Raw genomic sequence first — 19,574 nt, 5'->3', positions numbered from 1 at the left:
TGCCCGCAACCAAGGTACATGCCCTTGACCAGAATCGAACCTGGGACCCTTGAGTCTGCAGGCCGATGCTCTATCCACTGAGCAAACCGGTTAGGGCATTTTTTTTTTTTTTTCTTAATCCCTTTACCTTTCTCACCCAGCCCCCCAGCCCCGCTCCCCTCTGGGAGCTGTCAGTCTGTTCTCTGTATCTATGAGTCTGTTTCTATTTTGTTAGTTGAATCTGCCCGTTAGATTCCACATATAAGTGAAATCATATGGTACTTGTCGTTCTCCGCCCGGCTTGTTTCACTTAGCGTAATACTTTCCAGGCCCATCGGTGATGTCGGAAAGGGTCAAAGGTTCTTCTGTTTTATCACCAAGTAGTATGCCATGGCTCCTGGGGATGGAGCCTGCACCCCGGGCATGTGCCCTCACCAGGAATCGGTGAACCAAGACCTCCTGGTTCACAGATTGACGCTCAACCACTGAGCCACACCGGTCGGGCGGGTTCATTCATTTTTTTATAGTTTTCCTCCCACACACGTCCCAACCTGGACCCAAGATAAGTGGGGTTTCCTGGCCTTTTGTGTCCGTGCAAGGAGGCTGTTCTGGCCTGTGATGCCCATGGTCAGCCTGTCCTAGGTTGGCGCCTCAAGTACTAAACAGGTTTTAAAGGGACATCATCTTCCCATGGATTATGGATGCGCGTCCAGGGAGTCCTCCTGCCTGGATTCTCTGATTTTATCATTCCCTGCAGGCTACGTGGCATCTCCACGTTCAAAGGAACCGTAGATTTTTCTGTAAAAAAGGAGATGGAGCCTGACCGGTCTGGCTCAGTGGATAGAGCATCGGCCTGCGGATTGAAGGGTCCTGGGTTCAATTCCGGTCAAGAGCATGTACCTTGGTTGTGGGCACATCCCCAGTAGGGAGTGTGCAGGAGGCAGCTGATCGATGTTTCTCTCTCATCGATGTTTCTAACTCTCTATCCCTCTCCCTTCCTCTCTGTAAAAAAATCAATAAAATATATTTTTTAAAAAAGAGATGGAGGCAGGCATGGTTAAGAAAATGAAATGAGTGTGTGAAGGAAGGTGAGTGATGAATCTACATTGGACTGGATAAAATGCTCTTTTCATGTCTTATACAGATGCAGATATTTACAGGGTGGGCGAAAGTAGGTCTACAGTTGTAACACAAATGATACAATAATCTATAACAATAAAAGGGTAATATGCTAATTAGACCGGATGGCCAAATAGCAAAACAACCATCTGGACGACCTTCCCGATGAAGCTGGGGCCGCGAGGGCTGAGCCCCTTGCATGAATTTCGTGCAGCGGGACTCTAGTGAATAAATAAATAATAACCCAAGAATAAACTCTGTGTTTTACCTACGCACAACCGTAAACCTACGCATGCCCACCCCTGCATACGTGCATCCCACATGCACACTTAGGTTAGGAATGATGTTGGAACAGGTCAGCCACATGGATGTCATTTTTTCGGTGGTTGAACGAATAGCTTTCTCATGTTCATTTTCATTTTTTCAATCTAGCAAGATCAGCTTTACACCTGGGCTGCCGTTAGCCAGCCCACCCACTCCCTGGACTACACGGAAGGGCGGTTTCCCAGGCGAGCCCCGTCTGCGTGGTCACCCCCCGACGCCCCCGATGAAGCGCCCGGGGCCCAGGACGCCGAGCCAGGTAGGCCTGGAATGTTCTGAAGGCGCGTTGTGCGGACTTCAGCGAAGTGAGTCAGCTAAGAAGTGAATGGCTCAGCAGGTATTTTCTGGCCCAAAAGAGAAGCCAGCACTTGAGAGAAGTCCCTATGATTGACGTGTCAAGAGGGCGTAGGCCTAACTAACCCAGTTTTAGAAGGAACGATGGTGTGAGTGTCGGTCAGAATACACGTGTCCTATCCACGGAAAAGCGGTCCTGTACTCAGAATACAAAAGTATAAGCAGAGGATAAGCTGGGTGTTTTGGATACCGATGGTTAAAGATAGGTTTTAGTTAGTTTTATTTTCTGATCGAAGAAAGGGGGAAATTGGATCTGTAGGAGATTGATTGCCTTCTCCCTTTCCCACCCAGAATCGCAGCCTGCTGTTTTGGAAACTCTGAAAAATTGCTCAGATGCTGTTCAGCAGGTAAGATCTTTTTTTTTTTTTTTAAAAATATATTTTTTATTGATCTCAGAGAGGAAGAGAGAGGGAGAGATAGAAACAATCAAGGACGAGAGACTCATGGATCGGCTGCCTCCTGCGCGCCCCATACTGGGGATCGAGCCCACAACCCGGGCCTGTGCCCTGACCGGGAATCGAACCGTGACCTCCTGGTTCCTAGGTTGAGGCTCCACCACTGAGCCACACCAGCTGCGCTAAAAATTTATTTATACATTCTCCCAACTATGCTTTTGAAAATAACTTGGCGCTAGCAATTACTGAGTAATGAAGAAGTCAGATGAGTGTGGTTTAGTAGAAAACAAGAAGACAGACTGGGTTCTAGGCGTAATTCTAGCCCTACTTAGCGTGTACACATACCTGGGCTACTTGGGACACAGTGTTGTTCTCTGTGAAGTTACAGACTTTGGCGATTTTTGAGGATTTTCCAAGCGTAGAACCATTTCCCTTTGGAAAAGCAGCAGCCCTGCTCCATACACGGTAGTTGTGCGCCCCCTGGAGGAGAAATGAGGCTATAACCCGGGTCAGGAACTTCGATTTATAATTCACTGTGCTTTCAAAAAAACGTGTCTTTAGGTTGGTCATTATCCTCAGAGTAAAGACATTCTTAAAAGAGAGTCGTCAAACGGGGTTTCCCGGCGTGTTTTCGTCAGAGCGGAGACCTACATGAGGCTGGGCCCTTGGAGACGTGTGGTGACTCAGCCGATGGCCATTTAATTGATCGTCTAGTGATTAGCCAATAGTGATTAAGAGGAAGCAAGATAAAAAGAGGTAAAGAAATACAGTTAGAAATAAGTGAGGAAAATAGTGCCCTCAAAAATATTCTCTCATTGTTTTTCCAGCTCAAACAATTTTTTTGGAGGTCCAACTAAATTGTGATCTGAGATTCTATATTGGATTTTTTCCCCCAAATTCTTATTCCCGAGGCATAGCTTCCTGAGTTCTTTGCTGGATATAATAACACTGATGAAAACTCGGACAAAAAGTCACCTGTCGTATCGATTGCGATAAAGCACGTGCAACAGCGCTGCCTAGATCACGATCCCAGCTGTCGTAATGTAACCTATATATCCACGTGCACAAAATGGTCGTGGTTTTCTGTTTTCCTCGCGCTGTCCACCATGGTAAAATATACTGTCATAAGCAGAACCCTCGGTAAGCTGAGTGAGTTCAACACATCTGACGTTACGGCTCAGAAACCCAGGGGTGAAACCGATTGATTTAAACGTCACACCTTCTCTTCTTGTGGTCACTGAAGGGTCTAGGGAGCTGGAAAATGTAATTAACTAATCGAGAGGAAAACATTTGTGGGCCATTGAGGATATCTTTTTCCATGGATCTTTAGAGAAAGTGGAAGGGAGGGAGGGGGAGGAACAAGGAGAGAGAGAGAGAGAGAGAGAGAGAGAGAGAGAGAGAGAGAATGAATGTGAAAGAGACACATCGATGGGTTGCCTCCCTGGGATCGAACCTGCAACCCAGGTACCTGCCCTTCACTGGTCATCCAACCCATGACCCTTCCGTGTGGGGGCGGATGCTGTAACCACTGAGCCTGCCGGCAAGGGCGCAACAACAACAAAAAACCAGTCACCCAACACTATGCCCTTTATAAGAATCAGGCGTCAAGACAGGTTTGAGAGGCATAGAGCCCGATGGGCCGCCCTGGGCGTCTTCCCTTTGACGCTTAACGTTGGTGGGCCCACTCGTGTCCATGTTACTCACCTGAGCGCTTCCCTCCTCTTTTTTTTTTTTAAAGTCCCTTTTCTTTTTCCTGTCACTCTCCTTGCCCTTCCCTCTTCGGTCACTAGATGGCAGGTCTGCATCTCTGTAACTGACCCCTGGGGGAGGGGAGGGGAGGGGAGGGGAGGGGAGGGGAGGGGAGGAGAGGGGGAGGGGAGGGGAGGGGAGGGGAGGGGAGGGGAGGGGGAGGGGAGGGGAGGGGAGGGGAGGGGAGGGGAGGGGAGGGGAGGGGAGGGGCGGTGTTCAGCGCTGGGCTGCGGGAAGGACGGCGTTTTCTGGTCCCTGCCAGGGGCCTGCGCATCCCTGCGCGGTGATGCTGGGGATGCAGGACCGGCTGGGCTGGGGCATGCGCATGCGCAGAGCCTCTCTGCGTTCCTGTCCCGCTGGCTGTGCGCGCAGGCACCTGTGCTCGCCCTCCCAGCTCCCGGGAGTTACGGAATGAGCTGTGACTTGTGCTCGCTCCCTGGAGTTAATAATGCAGAGAGCGCTCCATATCCCCGGGAAAAGCCATGACTCATGAAGCCTTTTCTTAGCTGTGGGGGTGGGGGTGTAAGGGGGAGTATGGGCGGGGGGAGGGTTTGGGGGGGAGCCGGTGGTGTTGCCAGGGAGTCTGATGCTGAAAGCAAATGCAGCTGCTCGCCCTGCTCCCCCGGGCTTGGCTGTGGCCCCTGGAATGAGGAAGCTGGGAAGCAAAACTGCATTCTCAGGACCTCGGTTTACCCATTGGTTTACTTTATTTTTTATTGATCTCAGAGAGGAAGGGAGAGGGAGAGAGAGAGAGAGAGAGAAACATCAGTGATGAGAGAGAATCATGGATCGGCTGCCTCCCGAACGCCTCCTACTGGGGGATCAAGCCCACAACCCAGGCATGTGCCCTTGACGAGAATCGAACTCGGAACCTTTGAGTCCCTAGGCCGACACTCTATCCACTGAGCCACACCAGCCAGGACTGTATTCGGATTGTTTTCATATCAAGTAACATGCTCTGAAAATCTGCTGTCTAAAGAATGGTTTTATAAAACTGAAATAGGACTGCCTTTCAAGTCAGTTTTTTATTCTCTGGCCCCGGGGTGCGGGCTCGATCCCCAGCGAGGGGCGTGCAGGAGGCAGCTGACCCATGATTCTCTCTCATCATGGATGTTTCTGTCTCTCTCTCTCCCTCTCCCTTCCTCTCTGAAATCAATAAAAAATATTTTAAAAAAGATGTGCTATGATTGCTAGTCATGCGTCCTAGAATGCCAGTCATGTAGCCTTAGAATTTACCAGAACTTGACAATCTGAATATAACTTTCATATAATTAACGAGAAAAATTAATTACACATCTCACTAGCATTTACAAAGTAAATGGCCGCAGTGTTAACTTACCAGTAAGTGGCTTTGATAGTCTAGTCTCTGAAAGGATCTTGCTGACATAAAATAATAAAGTTTCAAAGACAAACAAGTTAAGTTTTCGGCAAAAGCTTTCTTTGAGTGTATCTTGGCTTCCTTTCTGACAGTTTTAGCCTTAACGTTATGCTAATGTTTTCCTTTTTTTTCCCCTAGGAATCAGATAATCTTGTATTTAGAGAAATATTTGGGGTGAACATTTTATTTTTTCATGGCAACTTGCATTCTGTGACATGCGAATGTGTAAACAATTTGTGAGAACTAGCCATCACCACCCACGTATAAGATTATACGGGAATGGAGGAATGTTGGCCGACCGATTGCACATGCTGTCCAGCCAGCGCAGATGGCAGCCTCTACCACTTAGAATGGTTTAGACGTTTGAAATAATACTTTTAAGTACAAATCGTATTGAAATTGGCAACCTGTAAAGTATATTACATTCTGTGTTGACGCTCCATAATAGATGCCTGTTTCCTGCATTTGTAAGGATGTACCCATTAGATCCATTCTGTCCGAAATTACGAAGACACTTTTTTTTTTCCTTTTAGAAATGCATTCATTTTAATTTTTAATAGTGAGAGACATTAGCCTTGGGGAGACGCACACAGTTCCTGGAAACGCCGTGAGAGTCTTTCCGAAAAGTGTAGAAGAGAGAGCAGCAGTCCGTTTCTCTCGCGTGGAATGCTCTGAGGGAGCTGATGGGCCTCTTGTCAGGTTGTACCCTGAAGGGATGGGAGATTAAGTACCAGGCCCAGGACACCAGGGCGCAGGCTCCCAACCCCAGGTCTTTCCATGGACAGCCTGGCAGACGCTTCGAGATGAAATCTGGGCTTGTCTGTGGGTGGGCCCTGAGAGGAGAGAGGATGTTTGCTGAAATGGCCAGAGAACAGACAGCATTTTTCTTCCATCCTATTGACCATGCAAGTTTTTTTTTTTTTTTTTAATAAACCTCTGGAAAAAATTCTATAGAACCCGTGTAGAAATCAGCTCTTCCTGCTGACAAGCAAGGCAGGCTCTCTAGAGAGTTCTACAGACAGCGTCTTGGCGGCGGTGACCTGGTGCTGATAGCTCTGGATAAGGAAGGCCAGATAAGATTCTTTGAAGACGCTTAGCTGCCTTCAGAAGCAGAAACCCTGTGTCCAGCTGGCTGCTCTGGAAGCATGGACGGCCAGCCCTCCCTGACAGGCGAGGCCCGTGGTCGGCAAACTGCGGCTCGCGAGCCACGTGCGGCTCTTTGGCCCCTTGAGGGTGGCTCTTCCTACGCCTTAGGAGCACCCTAATTAAGTTCATTACAATGTACCTACCTGTATAGTCTGAGTTTAGAAAATGTGGCTCTCAAAAGACATTTCAGTCGTTGTACTGTTGATAGTTGGCTCTGTTGACGAATGAGTGTGCCGACCGCTGGGCTAGGCAGGCCGTTCGGATTTGACATGAGCTTCATTGCTGTTTCCCTGGGATGGACAAGGAGGATGGTCACCTTGATTGCGGGCTGGGGTTTTGCAGGTAAAGATAGAGCCGTGGAGAGGAATAAAGATTTTAGAGTTTTGTTCTCTCTACAGTCAGGACTATGTAACAAGCAGCTAGTCTCAACCCCTCCTTGCCCCCCATGTTTTCGGTCTATAATAATTATCTCTAGAAAAACAGTTCTCTCTCTGAAACCTTCAGAATGGTCAAGAGGCCACTGGGGAAACTGATGACGTTCTCAAATACTACAAAAGTTGACCATCTTTTTATAAAAGATGTCCTATATCATGGCATTATATGCTTTTTTTTTTTTTTTTTTGAAAATCTGCACCAATGAAAATGAACAGGAGTCTTTTATTTTTAATCCTCGCCCGAGGATAGGTTTATTGATTTTAGGAAGAGGGAAGGAGAGACAGACAGACGTTGATGTGAAAGGGAAACATCGATCATCGATTAGCTGCCTCCCCGATGTTCCCTGACTGGGTCACTATTTTTCACTAATGTCTACACAAATATATAAAGTTTTTCAATACATAGCTGGGGAAAGCACGCCATATATTCTCTAAGTTGTCCTTGGTCAAAGAAATAACCACAATAAACAATTATTTAAGAAATAAATTAGGTTTCTTTTTAATTTCTTTCAACAACAAGGGTTACTTGAACCATTTAGACATGAGGGTGACCCATACATTGCCTTAGGCAAAACCTTAAAATCAGAGTCAACCTGACATACAGGGCCTGAAACGTGTGCATAAGGTGTATGCTCGTGCCCATAGGGATATCTACAATATTTAAATCTATTTTTTGCTTAATGCCGTCCGTTTTTTTTTTGGAGTTTTCCTTACTTCCTATTTAACTATGTCTTTGTTGCCCTCAGGAAGTTACAGACATTGGATCTGAGGGACAGGCCACTGTGATTCAGCAGCTGGAGCAGACCATTGAGGACCTGAGGACCAAAATAGCTGAACTGGAGAAGCAGTGCCCTGTCATGGACGCGGGGGTGGCCGGCGGCCGCCTTGGGGTTCAGAACGGAGAGGCACCCTCGGACGATGTCTCTCTTGCAGCTCTCAGGTTAGGAGAAGAGCCTGGCCGGCACCAGAGGATTTTACAGGCCAGGTCCATCCAGACGTCCCCGACCGAGGAGGGCGGGCCACGGCCTCCTGCCACGACACTGCCAGAGGGCCCCTCACCGTCCGGACCTCAGACAACATTCTGCTCAGAGATTTCCCTGCTGGTGTCTCCACGGCAAATAGTGCAGCTGGATGCCCATCAGCCGGTGCAGCCCCCACCGCCTCCGCCCCTGCCCTGGGCTGAGGGTCCAGGCCAGGCCAGGCCACAGTCGTCCCAGCCTTCCCTTCAGACTGAGTTGGACACCAGCCATGCGCAGTCTGTGGCATCGCCCTCTGGACACAGCCTCAGCACCCCGCCCCCACCACCTCTGCCTTGCACAGCGTCTTCCGGCTCCACCTTTGGTGTGGGCACGGGGGCTCCCTCCCCTCCCCCACCCAGTACACCTCCTTCTATGCCTAGTATGCAAATGCTGCCGCCCGCTCCCCCACCTTTGCCTGGTGAAGAAATACCTCCTCCCCCTCCTCTTCCTGGAGTGGGAATACCCCCTCCCCCTCCTCTTCCTGGGGTGGGAATACCCCCTCCCCCTCCTCTTCCTGGGGTGGGAATACCCCCTCCCCCTCCTCTTCCTGGGGTGGGAATACCCCCTCCCCCTCCTCTTCCTGGGGTGGGAATACCCCCACCCCCTCCTCTTCCTGGGGTGGGAATACCCCCTCCCCCACCTCTTCCTGGGGTGGGAATACCCCCTCCCCCACCTCTTCCTGGGATAGGAATACCCCCTCCCCCACCTCTTCCTGGGGTGGGAATACCTCCTCCCCCACCTCTTCCTGGGGTGGGAATACCTCCTCCCCCACCTCTTCCTGGGGTGGGAATACCCCCTCCCCCACCTCTTCCTGGGGTGGGAATACCTCCTCCCCCACCTCTTCCTGGGGTGGGAATACCCCCTCCCCCACCTCTTCCTGGGGTGGGAATACCCCCTCCCCCACCTCTTCCTGGGGTGGGAATACCTCCTCCCCCACCTCTTCCTGGGGTGGGAATACCCCCTCCCCCACCTCTTCCTGGGGTGGGAATACCCCCTCCCCCACCTCTTCCTGGGGTGGGAATACCCCCTCCTCCTCCCCTTCCTGGACTTGGGGTTCCCCCACCTCCTCCTTTGCCAGGTGTGGGTATCCCACCTGCTCCAGCTCCCCCTCCCGGTCCTGGAACTGGCATCCCCGCAGCCCCACCGCCACCTGCTCTGCTCCCTGGCCCCGGCCCCCCACAAGCCGGGGGCAGCACTTTACCAGCAACACACGCGTGCGGATTTCTCCCCCCGCCGCTGCCCACCGGCTGGTTTGGATTGGGGATGAGCCAGGACAGAGGGAGCAGGAAGCAGCCCATAGAGCCCTGCCGGCCCATGAAGCCTCTGTACTGGACGAGAATCCAGCTGCACAGTAGAAGGTAGCGTGCACGGGGCTCAGCCCGGAGTGGGGACACCCCTCCCCCACCTCTTCTTAATTCCCCCTTTTTCATTCGGAGTATTCCTTATTTTCTATTTAACTCTCTCTCCGTTGCCCTCAGGAAGTTCCAGGGAGGTACTTGCCTTCATCACTCAGGAAAATGACAATCTAGTGCCCTTTCAGTACTGTTCTCAAATTCGTCTGTAGATTTTTTTAAGTCAATATTTAGTGAAACAATCTGCTATTTAAAATTCTACTTTCTCAGAGGTATCAGAAAGGATAGAACGAATGGCATGTATGTATCAATGTATACGGTGTACAGATACCTGTCTATCTAGGTATTGACTGATCTTTTAAAGATGGAGGGGTATAGATTTACTTAGCCTGCCTGCTCTATGGCCTCACTCTGACACCCGCCTTATCCATGTGAATCAAACCCTTACACGCACGGACTCGCGAGGGTGTTGTTTGCATGTGTTTGGAGGGACGGGCTTGTTGTAAGGTTGCATTTTGTCTACGGCTGTCTTTTTCCACACAAATGTGCTACACAAAAATACACGTACCCACCCCCTGGGTGTGAGGCCACTCAGCTTTGAGAATTTTATGGTCCTTTCATAGAAGATGGGTGGCACAGCGTGAAGTCTTGAAGTCATAGTTGGGAATCTATAATCATAAAAACGTAATATGCTAATTAGACCGGACAGCTGAACGACCTTCCAGACAACCTTCCGGACGAAGCCAGGCTGCCAGGGCCGAGCCCCTTGCACGAATTTCATGTATCGGGCCTCTAGTGATATTTATAAGAGAACACCTGCCCCCAGGTATGTGGGTGGCGTATTACTCATCCATGCACAGTCCATGGACTGTGTCCCCTGATCCCTGGTACACATGGCTGTGGCATCTGCCGGTCCGAGAAAATATATGCACTTTGCAGGATTCCTTGAATTTGGCTGGTGTGCTGTGGTATGGATTCAGAAGTAGGATATTCATCAGGCTCGTTCTCATTTTTTTTTTTAATGTTTTTACTGATTTGAGAGAGGAAGGGAGAGAGAGAGAAACATTGATGTGAGAAACATTGATCGGTTGCCTCCTGCACGCCCCCTACTGGGAATGGAGCCCGCAACCCAGGCATGTGCCCTGACCAGGAATCGAACCAGCGACCTTCGGGTGCATGGGGTGATTGATGCTCAACCAACTGCACCACACGGGCCAGGGCTGTTTTCATTTCTTATATTAATATTTTTTTCTATTTGCTGAATCATACATAGTATTGAAGGGGAAGAATGTATATATTTTGACTACTTCTAACTTGGTCACTAATTCTCTATGTAGTTGCCATTTACCTGTATATGTGGATGCATCTATTTTAAACTGTGCCCCGAACTAATTTTATCCAGATAGAGGAAGTGTTTTTTTCTTTTTCTTTTTAAAAACGAGTCTACCCTTTTCAGATGGTATTCCATGAATCTGTAGCTACTGGGATGTCAGCTAACAGCGACATGATGGGAAGTGGTAGGGAGATGAGGATGCTGCCTGGATCATGACGTGATTTCTTCTCTCGCCCGGGAATAAGAGTCAAGTTGGGGTTGTGAGATACCAGACATTTCCTGCCTTTATCGCCCGCACCGAGAGGGCTTTTATTTCTCTTACTAGAGGCCCGGTGCATGAAATTCACGCACTGGGGGAGGGGAGTCTCTCAGCCAGGCCTGCACCGTCTTGCAGTCCGGGAGCCCTTGGGGGATGTCCAGGACCCCTTGTTCCTTACCACCCGCCTGGGTGGGAATACCCTCTCCCCCACCTCTTCCTGGGGTGGGAATGCCCCCTCCCCGAGCTGCTCCTTGCTTGGCTCACTGCTCCCTTGCACTGCCGCGGAGGTGGGAGAGGCTCCCGCCACTGCCACTGCGCTCCCCAGGCGTGAGCCTGTCTTCTGGCTGAGTGGCGCTCCCCCTGTGGAAGCTCACTGACCACCAGGGGCAGCTCCTGTGTTGAGCGTATGCCCCCTGGTGGTCAGTGCTCATCATAACGACTGGTCGTTCTGCCATAACGGTCGCCTAGGCTTTTATTATATAGATGTTTGTAACACCGACTTGATCACGGAGCCTTCCTGGACGTTATGATTTCCAAGCAGAGGTTTCATTCTGCGTCGATGCCATTTTAACTTTCTCATCAGCGGTCTTAAAGAAAAAGAGTATTCTCTCCCCTTCCCCCTTCCTTCCCCTGATGCTGCCTTCCTTCCGGCTTCCTCTCCTCCTTTTCTTTTCCTCCCTTCGCCCTCCGTGTGGCCTCTCACCAGCGCGTGCCACGGCTCAGGTTGCCCGTGGACGGTGCGCCTGTATGAAACGCCAGCTCATGGCTCCTTCAGTTGATGTTTTGCTTAACTTTAGAGACTCTGGTGCTTCGCTGATCTGGGAAAAAATCGAAGAGCCGTCCATAGATTGTCACGAGTTCGAGGAGCTGTTTTCCAAAACCGCAGTAAAGGAGAGGAAGAAGCCGATTTCTGACACCATCTCAAAGACCAAGGCCAAGCAGGTGAGTCCTTGGGCGTGTTTTCTCCCCGTGGCCAGCGTTTCGGGCCTCACTGTGACCTCTCATGAAAGGAGTTGCTTGGAGAGTTCATTCGTTACCTTATTCTGATCCTCTGTGGAAATCAAAAACTCATTCACGCCAAAGAGAAAGGAAGGATTTTTGCTCATTCGTGGAATTTAAATTCTGTTTGGAGCAGGGGACGGGGATGTGTGTTCTCAACTCGCCTTCCCTCTGAGGTTCCGCACTCTGTTCCCTGCTTCCGTGTCTCTGATCCACTCCGTTCATCAGTTTATTTCGTTAATTAGATTCCACGACTGAGTGCGATCGCGTGGTACTTGGTCTTTCTCTGATTGGCTTATGTCATGTAGCATGGATGATCTGGAAACAGCCCAAGTGCCCATCGGTAGATGAGTGGATAAAAAAGCTGTGGTACATTTATGCCATGGAATACTATGCAGAAATGAAAAGAGAGAGAGAGAGAGAGAGAGAGAGAGAGAGAGAGAGAGAGAGAGAAGACTCTCTTACCCTTTAAGACAACATGGAGGGACCTGGAGAGTATCATGCTAAGTGAAAAGTCTATATATATTTAAAAATAAAACGCTCCCCCCACCCCATTCTCCAAAGCGTTTCTAGGTGCTTCTTGAATCATTTATTCTCATTGCTCAGTTGTCTTCCTGGCGACATGTTCCATATATTTTGTTCCCCCCCCCCCCCAGGAAATATCGTTCCCTGTGTTCTGTATTTACCACGAGTATCCTAACCCTGATGTTCCTGAGTCTCTTTCCTTTGCTTGTTCTCTTACCTAATGTGAAATCATAGGCCACACTATGGACTTAAAAAGCCTGCTTTAGACATCTTTTTCATACACTTACAAACTTTTTTTTTTTTTATAGCCAGACCACTGAGCTTCTAATGTTTCTAGATTAACAAGTACCGCGCTCTTAACTGTGCTGAACATTTAAAAAAATATATATATTTTATTGATTTTTTTTACAGAGAGGAAGGGAGAGGGATAGGGAGTTAGAAACATCGATGAGAGAGAAACATCGATCAGCTGCCTCCTGCACACTCCCCACTGGGGATGTGCCCGCAACCCAGGTACATACATGCCCTTGACCGGAATTGAACCCGGGACCCTTGAGTCCACAGGTCGACGCTCTAGCCACTGAGCCACACCGGTCAGGGCTGTGCTGAACAGTTTGCATTGTCCCATCGTCTGCACTCGTTTCTGTATTCCATGCTGAGACTCAATGAGCATTTCAGTCTCACAGCCGGCACCGCATGCAGAATTATAGAATGGGTGTTCAACACATGACTCATTCCAAAATAGCAATTAATTTCTGGTTTGTTTTGGGTTGGCGCTCTTTTTTCTTCATCCAGCTTAATAAGTCATGTTTGCCACTCTCCGGCATGCGAGTATGCTTTCACAGATTTCGCTGCCTGTTTTAATCGCCATGCTGCTCCCCACGCGTAACAGTCTGCTCTAGGTTTTTCTTTTCACGGGGCCACCCAGGACTTCATGGCACATGTTATTGTCATCACTGTGTGGTCTTGCTGCTCTGCTCCTATATTTATTTTATCTTTTCCGCGTTTACTTCCACCAACATTGTATTTTTAAACTGTGATCGTTGTCAGTTTCTAGTGGTTTAGGCATTGCCCATGCTTTTTTTTTTATTCACCCAACGTCCACGGACAGTTAAGAAACGCGAGTTATTAGAAAACTATTGCATAGGGGCCCAGCATCTTTTTAAGTGTTCGTCTCAAAGCACGCAGATCCATCTCTCTTGCTAAGAGTATTTTATTGAATTTTTTTTTTTTAATGACACAGAAGTCATTTGAAGGGATGAATGTAGGGTCTTTATATGAAGACTCTTGCTAAGGTTCACAGGAAAGCTGACAGTTGAAAAGATGTTTCTTATTCTAGAAAGCTCTATGTAGTTGTCTTGGATGAGGTCTCAGGATCCCTTATTACTTAGGGGTGATACCATACTATTCCATCCCTCCTCTTCCTGTATTTTCACACAAGGAGGTGCAGGGGGCGGATCCGAAATATTGGGCATTGATCTATTCCCAGGCCTGACAACCCAAGTGGGCCATTCCCGTGATGTGATCAGAAGTGGGTTTCTGACAACTATCGGGATACCTACCTGTGACGATCTGTGTCTTTCATGGGCTCCTTAGAGCAGCGGTTCTCAACCTGTGGGTCACGACCCCTTTGGCGGTCGAACGAACCTTTCACAGGGGTCGCCTCAGACCATCTTGCATATCAGATGTTTACATGACGATTCATCACAGTAGCAACATGACAGTGATGAAGTAGCAACGAAAATAATGTTATGGTTGGGGGTCACAACATGAGGAACTGTATTTAAAGGGCCAGGAGGTTGAGAACCGCTGCTTTAAAGCCTGGGGTGAGTCACCTTTTGGGGGGCTGAAGAGATGTGGGTAGGGATAGATTGCTACCGTGTCTGAATTCATCCCCACCCCCTGCCCTGGGTCCTTTAATTAATAAAGCATATTTAACACATTGATAGCTGTGATCATCGGTTCATTACTTTTCATTCATTCTAGCCAGACTAGCCTTTAACCCATAGTGTCGGCTGGTTTTTCTAGGTGTGTGTGTGTAGGGGGCGGGGCAGGAAAAAAAGGCGGATGACAACCATCCCCCCACCCTCGCCATGCTTCCTCCCTTCTTGCCGGTGACCCCTGAAAAGGGGAGGAAAAGGGGAGAGGGCCAAATTGTCCTCACTGGGCCGCCCTTCTGTGGGGGAAGATAGCCAGTGTGTAGCGAACTTCCAGGAAAGGGGACCCCGTGGAGAAGAAAGGGGGCGAGGCCTTAGAAGGGGGAGTGAGTGCTTTGCATGTACGGACCCCAAGTGTGTCTCTTTCAGCCCCAGTCCGGTCTGAGTGTGCACGTGTGTTTCTCTTCTCCCCTAGAGACATACGTTATGCTTGTCATAATTGTGCTGCTGGAGAGTAATCGTATGCCTTCTGCTTTCGATGTAGAAAATCCTTCTGTTGTTACCAAAAGGATATGTGCGTATCCATCTCCCCACAGATGAGTTCCTGTTAGAAATGGTGATGAGTCAGATGAGTATAATGCCTGTATTTCCGTGGCCCTCCTGAGGGAACTGGCTTATTCTCTTCTCCACGGGCTAGCTTCCTGGCCCCATTCCCCAGCCGTGTTTGTCAAAGCGATCGTACCGACTCCAATCAATCTCTGTCCTGCCTCTACCTCAGTTACTAGCTTTTTGGCCTCCAGTTCAAAAACTGGAAAGGGAGGAAAAGAGGAAGCCTGAGATATTGCAATAAATCAAGAATGGTTCTTTACTGTCCCAGGATTACCTCCCCACCCCCCCTAAACAAAGCCTGGATGTCATTGTTACGTGACTAAATAGAGGGACTTCTAGGCCATATCTATCTGAGAGGAAGTTACAGCGTATTTTTAAAATCGCCATGATACTCATGAGCTTTCCTTTTAAAAGCATCTTTTCGCCCTCGCTGGTTTGGCTCAGTGGATAGAGCGTCAGCCTGTGGACTGAGGGTCCTGCGGTCTATTCCAGTCAAGGGCACATGTCTGGGTTTCTGGGCTCCATTCCCGGTGGGGAGGGGGTGTGCAGGTGGCAGCTGATCGATGTTTCTCTCTCATCGATGTTTCTAACTCTCTATCATACTCTCCCTTCCTCTCTGTAAAAAAATCAATAAAATATATATTTAAAAAAATTGCATGTGTAAGAATGCTTACAGTAGCACTGGTGGTAATACTTCTAAACTAAAAAACATTCCAAATATTCATCATGATTAAAATGGAAGAATAAATTGTGTTATAACGACACAGGGGAATAGTATACAGCAATGAAAAATAATCATCTACCATTTTATTCAGCCATATTGGTGGATTTCCTAGACAAAGCCCAATATCAACAGTATGTGTCCACTTATCTGATGTTCAAGATCAGACAGCAGGACACTGTGTCAATAGAAATCAGAATGGGACTTGGGCGGGAAGTATTGATAGGAGAGAGGTATGAATGGAGCCTTCAGGGATGCTAGTCATGTTTTGTTTAAGGATCCGAGTGATGATTACAAGCGTGGATACATAGGCAAAAATTAAACTATTTACTTGCATTTTCTTCACTTTATTATAGTTGTAATTAAATATATGTTGTAAACAATAACTGCTTTAGAAAAACTATCATTGAAAAGCAATTTGATACTTTGGGACCATAGGGTTGGAAGATATCTTTCAGGAGATGAGTAATGAATGATTTGCCTGTTGTTGGATGAGAGTGTGCCAGAACGTACCCAGTTAGCACAGCGTCTGTCCCTTTAAATGGAATTGTTGAAGGAAGGAAAACGCTGGGCCTACAATCCTTGAAAATGATGCCGCCGCAAAGAACGCCATTTGTCTTTAAAGACTTAAAAAAAAAAATCACATATTGAAGCTTTTATTCCCTAAAAAATGAGCATCATAAATTAGATCACTGACAAGTCAATGTTTGTTTCTCTTTTACTTCCAAACTCTAGGAGGTCTTTGGGAAATGCACCAGTTGCTTAGCCAATATGTCATTTCCAGAAATAGATCGGAGACTGGCAGGAAAGCTGGAACTGTGCTCCTCCGATGGGTAGGATCCAATGCAATTTTCACCCTCGTCGCGCTTCACAGTGCGACAAGCACCGTGCAGTTCAGTGGCTAGCGCCAGGAACCAAGCCCGTGTCTATAGACGAGCCAAAGAAGTCACATCGTGCGAATGGCTGAGGGGCGGGAGGAGAAGCAGATGGCTGAATAGGGCACAAAGGGGATGACCGTCCACTGAACAACCCAACGTTTATGATGCGGTCTCTATTCCATCAACGGATGCTAGGCGGTCCCTCATTCCCTGAAGGTTTCATTTCTTCCTTGTAACACTGGCCTTTTCAAAAATCCAAATCAATCACTGGTATTTCGTTGTGCTGTAACTACAAGGGAAGGGAACTATTTTGGGGTTTTGTTTATTTTTCTTAATTTCCCCCCGAAACGCGTAACCTGTCGGGCAGGCGATTTAGACAGGGATTTCAGTCTCAGGTTGGCTTTGCAGCCAGCAACTTGAAAATTAAAAGGGTTCTCTCTGTGGTTTATCTGCCTGGAACTGTGTCTGCTCGCACGGAATATTGAGGAATAGGTGGGGAATGAGGCCCCGTGTGTGAAAGTCCTTGGCCAAACTGGGCTCTTCATACTGAAGGTCAGGGGTGGAGCAAGGCTGTGGCTCAGACTGTGGACTCCATGAGTCTGTGACCTTGAACAGGGCAATTTAGCTAAAAAATGTGGACAGTAAAAGACACTCCAGCATTAATTTTTTTTTTTGGAAGCGATTACAAAAATCCATACGCTATAGCCCTTTATTCTTATGTGCCAAGTAACGTTTTAGCAAAACATATTTGTCATAAAATACCAAGAATGCATGTAAAAATGGTCTCAGTAAGAGTCTTATTCACTTGGGGTTGCCAGTAACCTTATCATTTCATCTGTATCTATCTTTTAGTTGTGATAGTTGACATCAGTCATCAAAATATGCTGATGTCCCTATTCTGTAGACACCTTTGATATCTAAATAATATCATGAAACATAGATGTTTTACATTTTAATACTTCTAATCTTAGCCTGTGAATTCCCAGCTAAGAACGCTACGTTACGTTAACGGTGGAGATAGTGCAAATATCTATAAAACCAGATTTTTAGCAGGAATTCCGAAGAGAAGAATCCAACCCAGTGAACGTGCAGGCTGTTGGGCGGATGACACATAGTTTTTTGATTGGCAAGATGTTTGAAGTGATGAAGGGCGAAATTATATCTTGCATGTATGTCTTCTACATGACAAAACATGGCAAAATGCTCTGTCTAATGAATATAAAAGAGAAGGTTGTGTATTGTTTTGAATTCCAGGAATTTCCACATCTCTGTGTGTTTTCACTGTGCTCACAGAGTGGAAAGAGATGAGTAGTTGTGATAGTTCGTTTTAATTAGAAAAACATTTTATTTTAAGAGCTTAGTGGTATTTATGTTCAACTTTTTATTCCATGTTATTGTAATATTTAAAAAAATACGAAATTTGGAAGTGCAACCTATTAGAATAATATTTTTTATGAAAATATAACCTAATGTCATTTTTTTCTTCCTCAGTTTACTTATGATCATGTTATACTTTTTACCGGTTTTGTTTTGTTTTGTCAGGATCATCCTAACTGCTTCAGTGTAAGCTAAGAAAGGAGAAGTTGATACCAGTAAGGAATTGCATTTCTAATTCTTTTACACTTGTCCCTTTAAATGAAAACGAGAGGCCTGGTGCACAGATTCGTGCACTGGTGGGACATCTCGGCCTGGCCTCTGCTCTCTCGCAATCTGGGACCCCTCGGGGGATGTCAGACTGCTAATTTCAGCCCCATCCCCTCAGGCCAGGCCGAGGGACCCCACTGGTGCACACATCCATGCACCAGGCCTCTGGTATGCGTATAAGATCTTTGGTTAATCTCTTCCCACTCTCTCCCCTTCCCTCTGAGATTTATCAGTCTGCTCCATGTTTCCATGCCTGGGTGTTGAGCACCTGCCCCCTGGTGGTCAAGTGCGTGTCATAGCTACTGGTCGAAGGGTCGGACGGTCGCTTAGGCTTATATATATATATATAGATATTAAAAAGCCCAATATTATTTTGTGTTTCTCTGTCAGTGGATTCTTCTGGTGTATTGGGTGCTCTGTTATATCAAGGATGCTGCACCATGGGTATGTGTGTGTAAGCGGAGTGGGGCCTAGAGCAGGGGAACAGGTGAGCTTTGGAGTCAGGCAGAGGTGAGTGGAAATCCCAGCCCAGCCCATGTTGTCATGGCTTTCCTCCATTTCCCATTCTCAGCCTTGCTCCCTTCTCTGTCAACGGATACACGCTAGTTAATATTTTGACAGATGTGATTTGAGTACGTTACATACACCAAGCTAAGAGGCTGTTTCATTACTCTCTTCAACTTGAATTTATTTAGAACAAGCCTGTGGCTTGGCTTTGCCTTTTAAATACATTTTTATTGATTTCAGAGAGGAAGGGAGAGGGAGATAGAACATCAGTGATGAGAGAGGTTCATTGATTGGCTGCCTCCTGCACACCCCTCGCTGAGGAATATTCTACAGATAGGGGAATTGAGAGCCATTAAAGAACTCGTCTAAAGTTACCTAGCTGCTCATTTAGGCCAAGACATGGGCTGAAATACAGCTTTCTTACCTCCACGCAGGTCAAATCATTGACTTCTAGCTTCTTAATCTGTGGGGGATGTCAGCTATCTCCCCAACTAGCAAACTACCTGTTTTGTGTCCCAGATTGTGCTGAGGCTGCCCAAGTAGACAGTCTTGTCTGGTGCCAACCAGATAGTCTGGAGATATCCCTCCTGGGTATGGTCAGTGTCAATGTCTTCTCTGGTCTGCAGGGCCCTGGAATGCGGTTGGATGCCTGTGAGGCCGGCCACCCTGCCCTGAGGCGGAGTGCTAATTGCAAGAGGAGAAGGTGGTAGAGTAAATAAGGCTGCCGGCCTCTTTCCTTGTGTGTGTTGACTTCAAAACCCACCCAAACCCTGATAACCTCTTGCTCTGCAAAATCTCATACAGGCATTCTTGACTTTGGAGTGTAGACTCGTTCGGATTTAAGATGTTTGCTGTTTGCACGAACTGGTATCAGGCAGTACCAAGAAAGCTCTTGGTTCCCAATTCTCATTGGATCAAAAAAAATCTAGAGATCACCCCATCTTTCCAAAGGAAAACTATTTGTACCCAAATCAAA

The 19,574-nt window shown here is 47.7% G+C and overlaps 1 protein-coding gene across 1 annotated transcript in view; it reads left to right on the top strand.

Annotated features, from left to right (window-relative positions):
* FMN2 (formin 2) overlaps nt 1-19,574 on the top strand; it is a gene marked incomplete at its 5' end in the record, with an annotated part of 126,386 nt that overhangs the window by 25,277 nt on the left and 81,535 nt on the right. Inside the window, 2 exons of the mRNA XM_081114281.1 lie at nt 1,531-1,678; nt 2,065-2,120. Of these exons, the coding sequence (XP_080970407.1) occupies nt 1,531-1,678; nt 2,065-2,120 (204 nt within the window). The remainder of the gene's footprint in view (nt 1-1,530; nt 1,679-2,064; nt 2,121-19,574) is intronic.

Source organism: Myotis nattereri (genome assembly GCF_964212035.1).
Source record: "Myotis nattereri genome assembly, chromosome: 20".
NCBI classification, from domain to species: Eukaryota; Metazoa; Chordata; class Mammalia; order Chiroptera; family Vespertilionidae; genus Myotis; species Myotis nattereri.
This window is presented reverse-complemented; position numbering and strand designations above follow the sequence as displayed.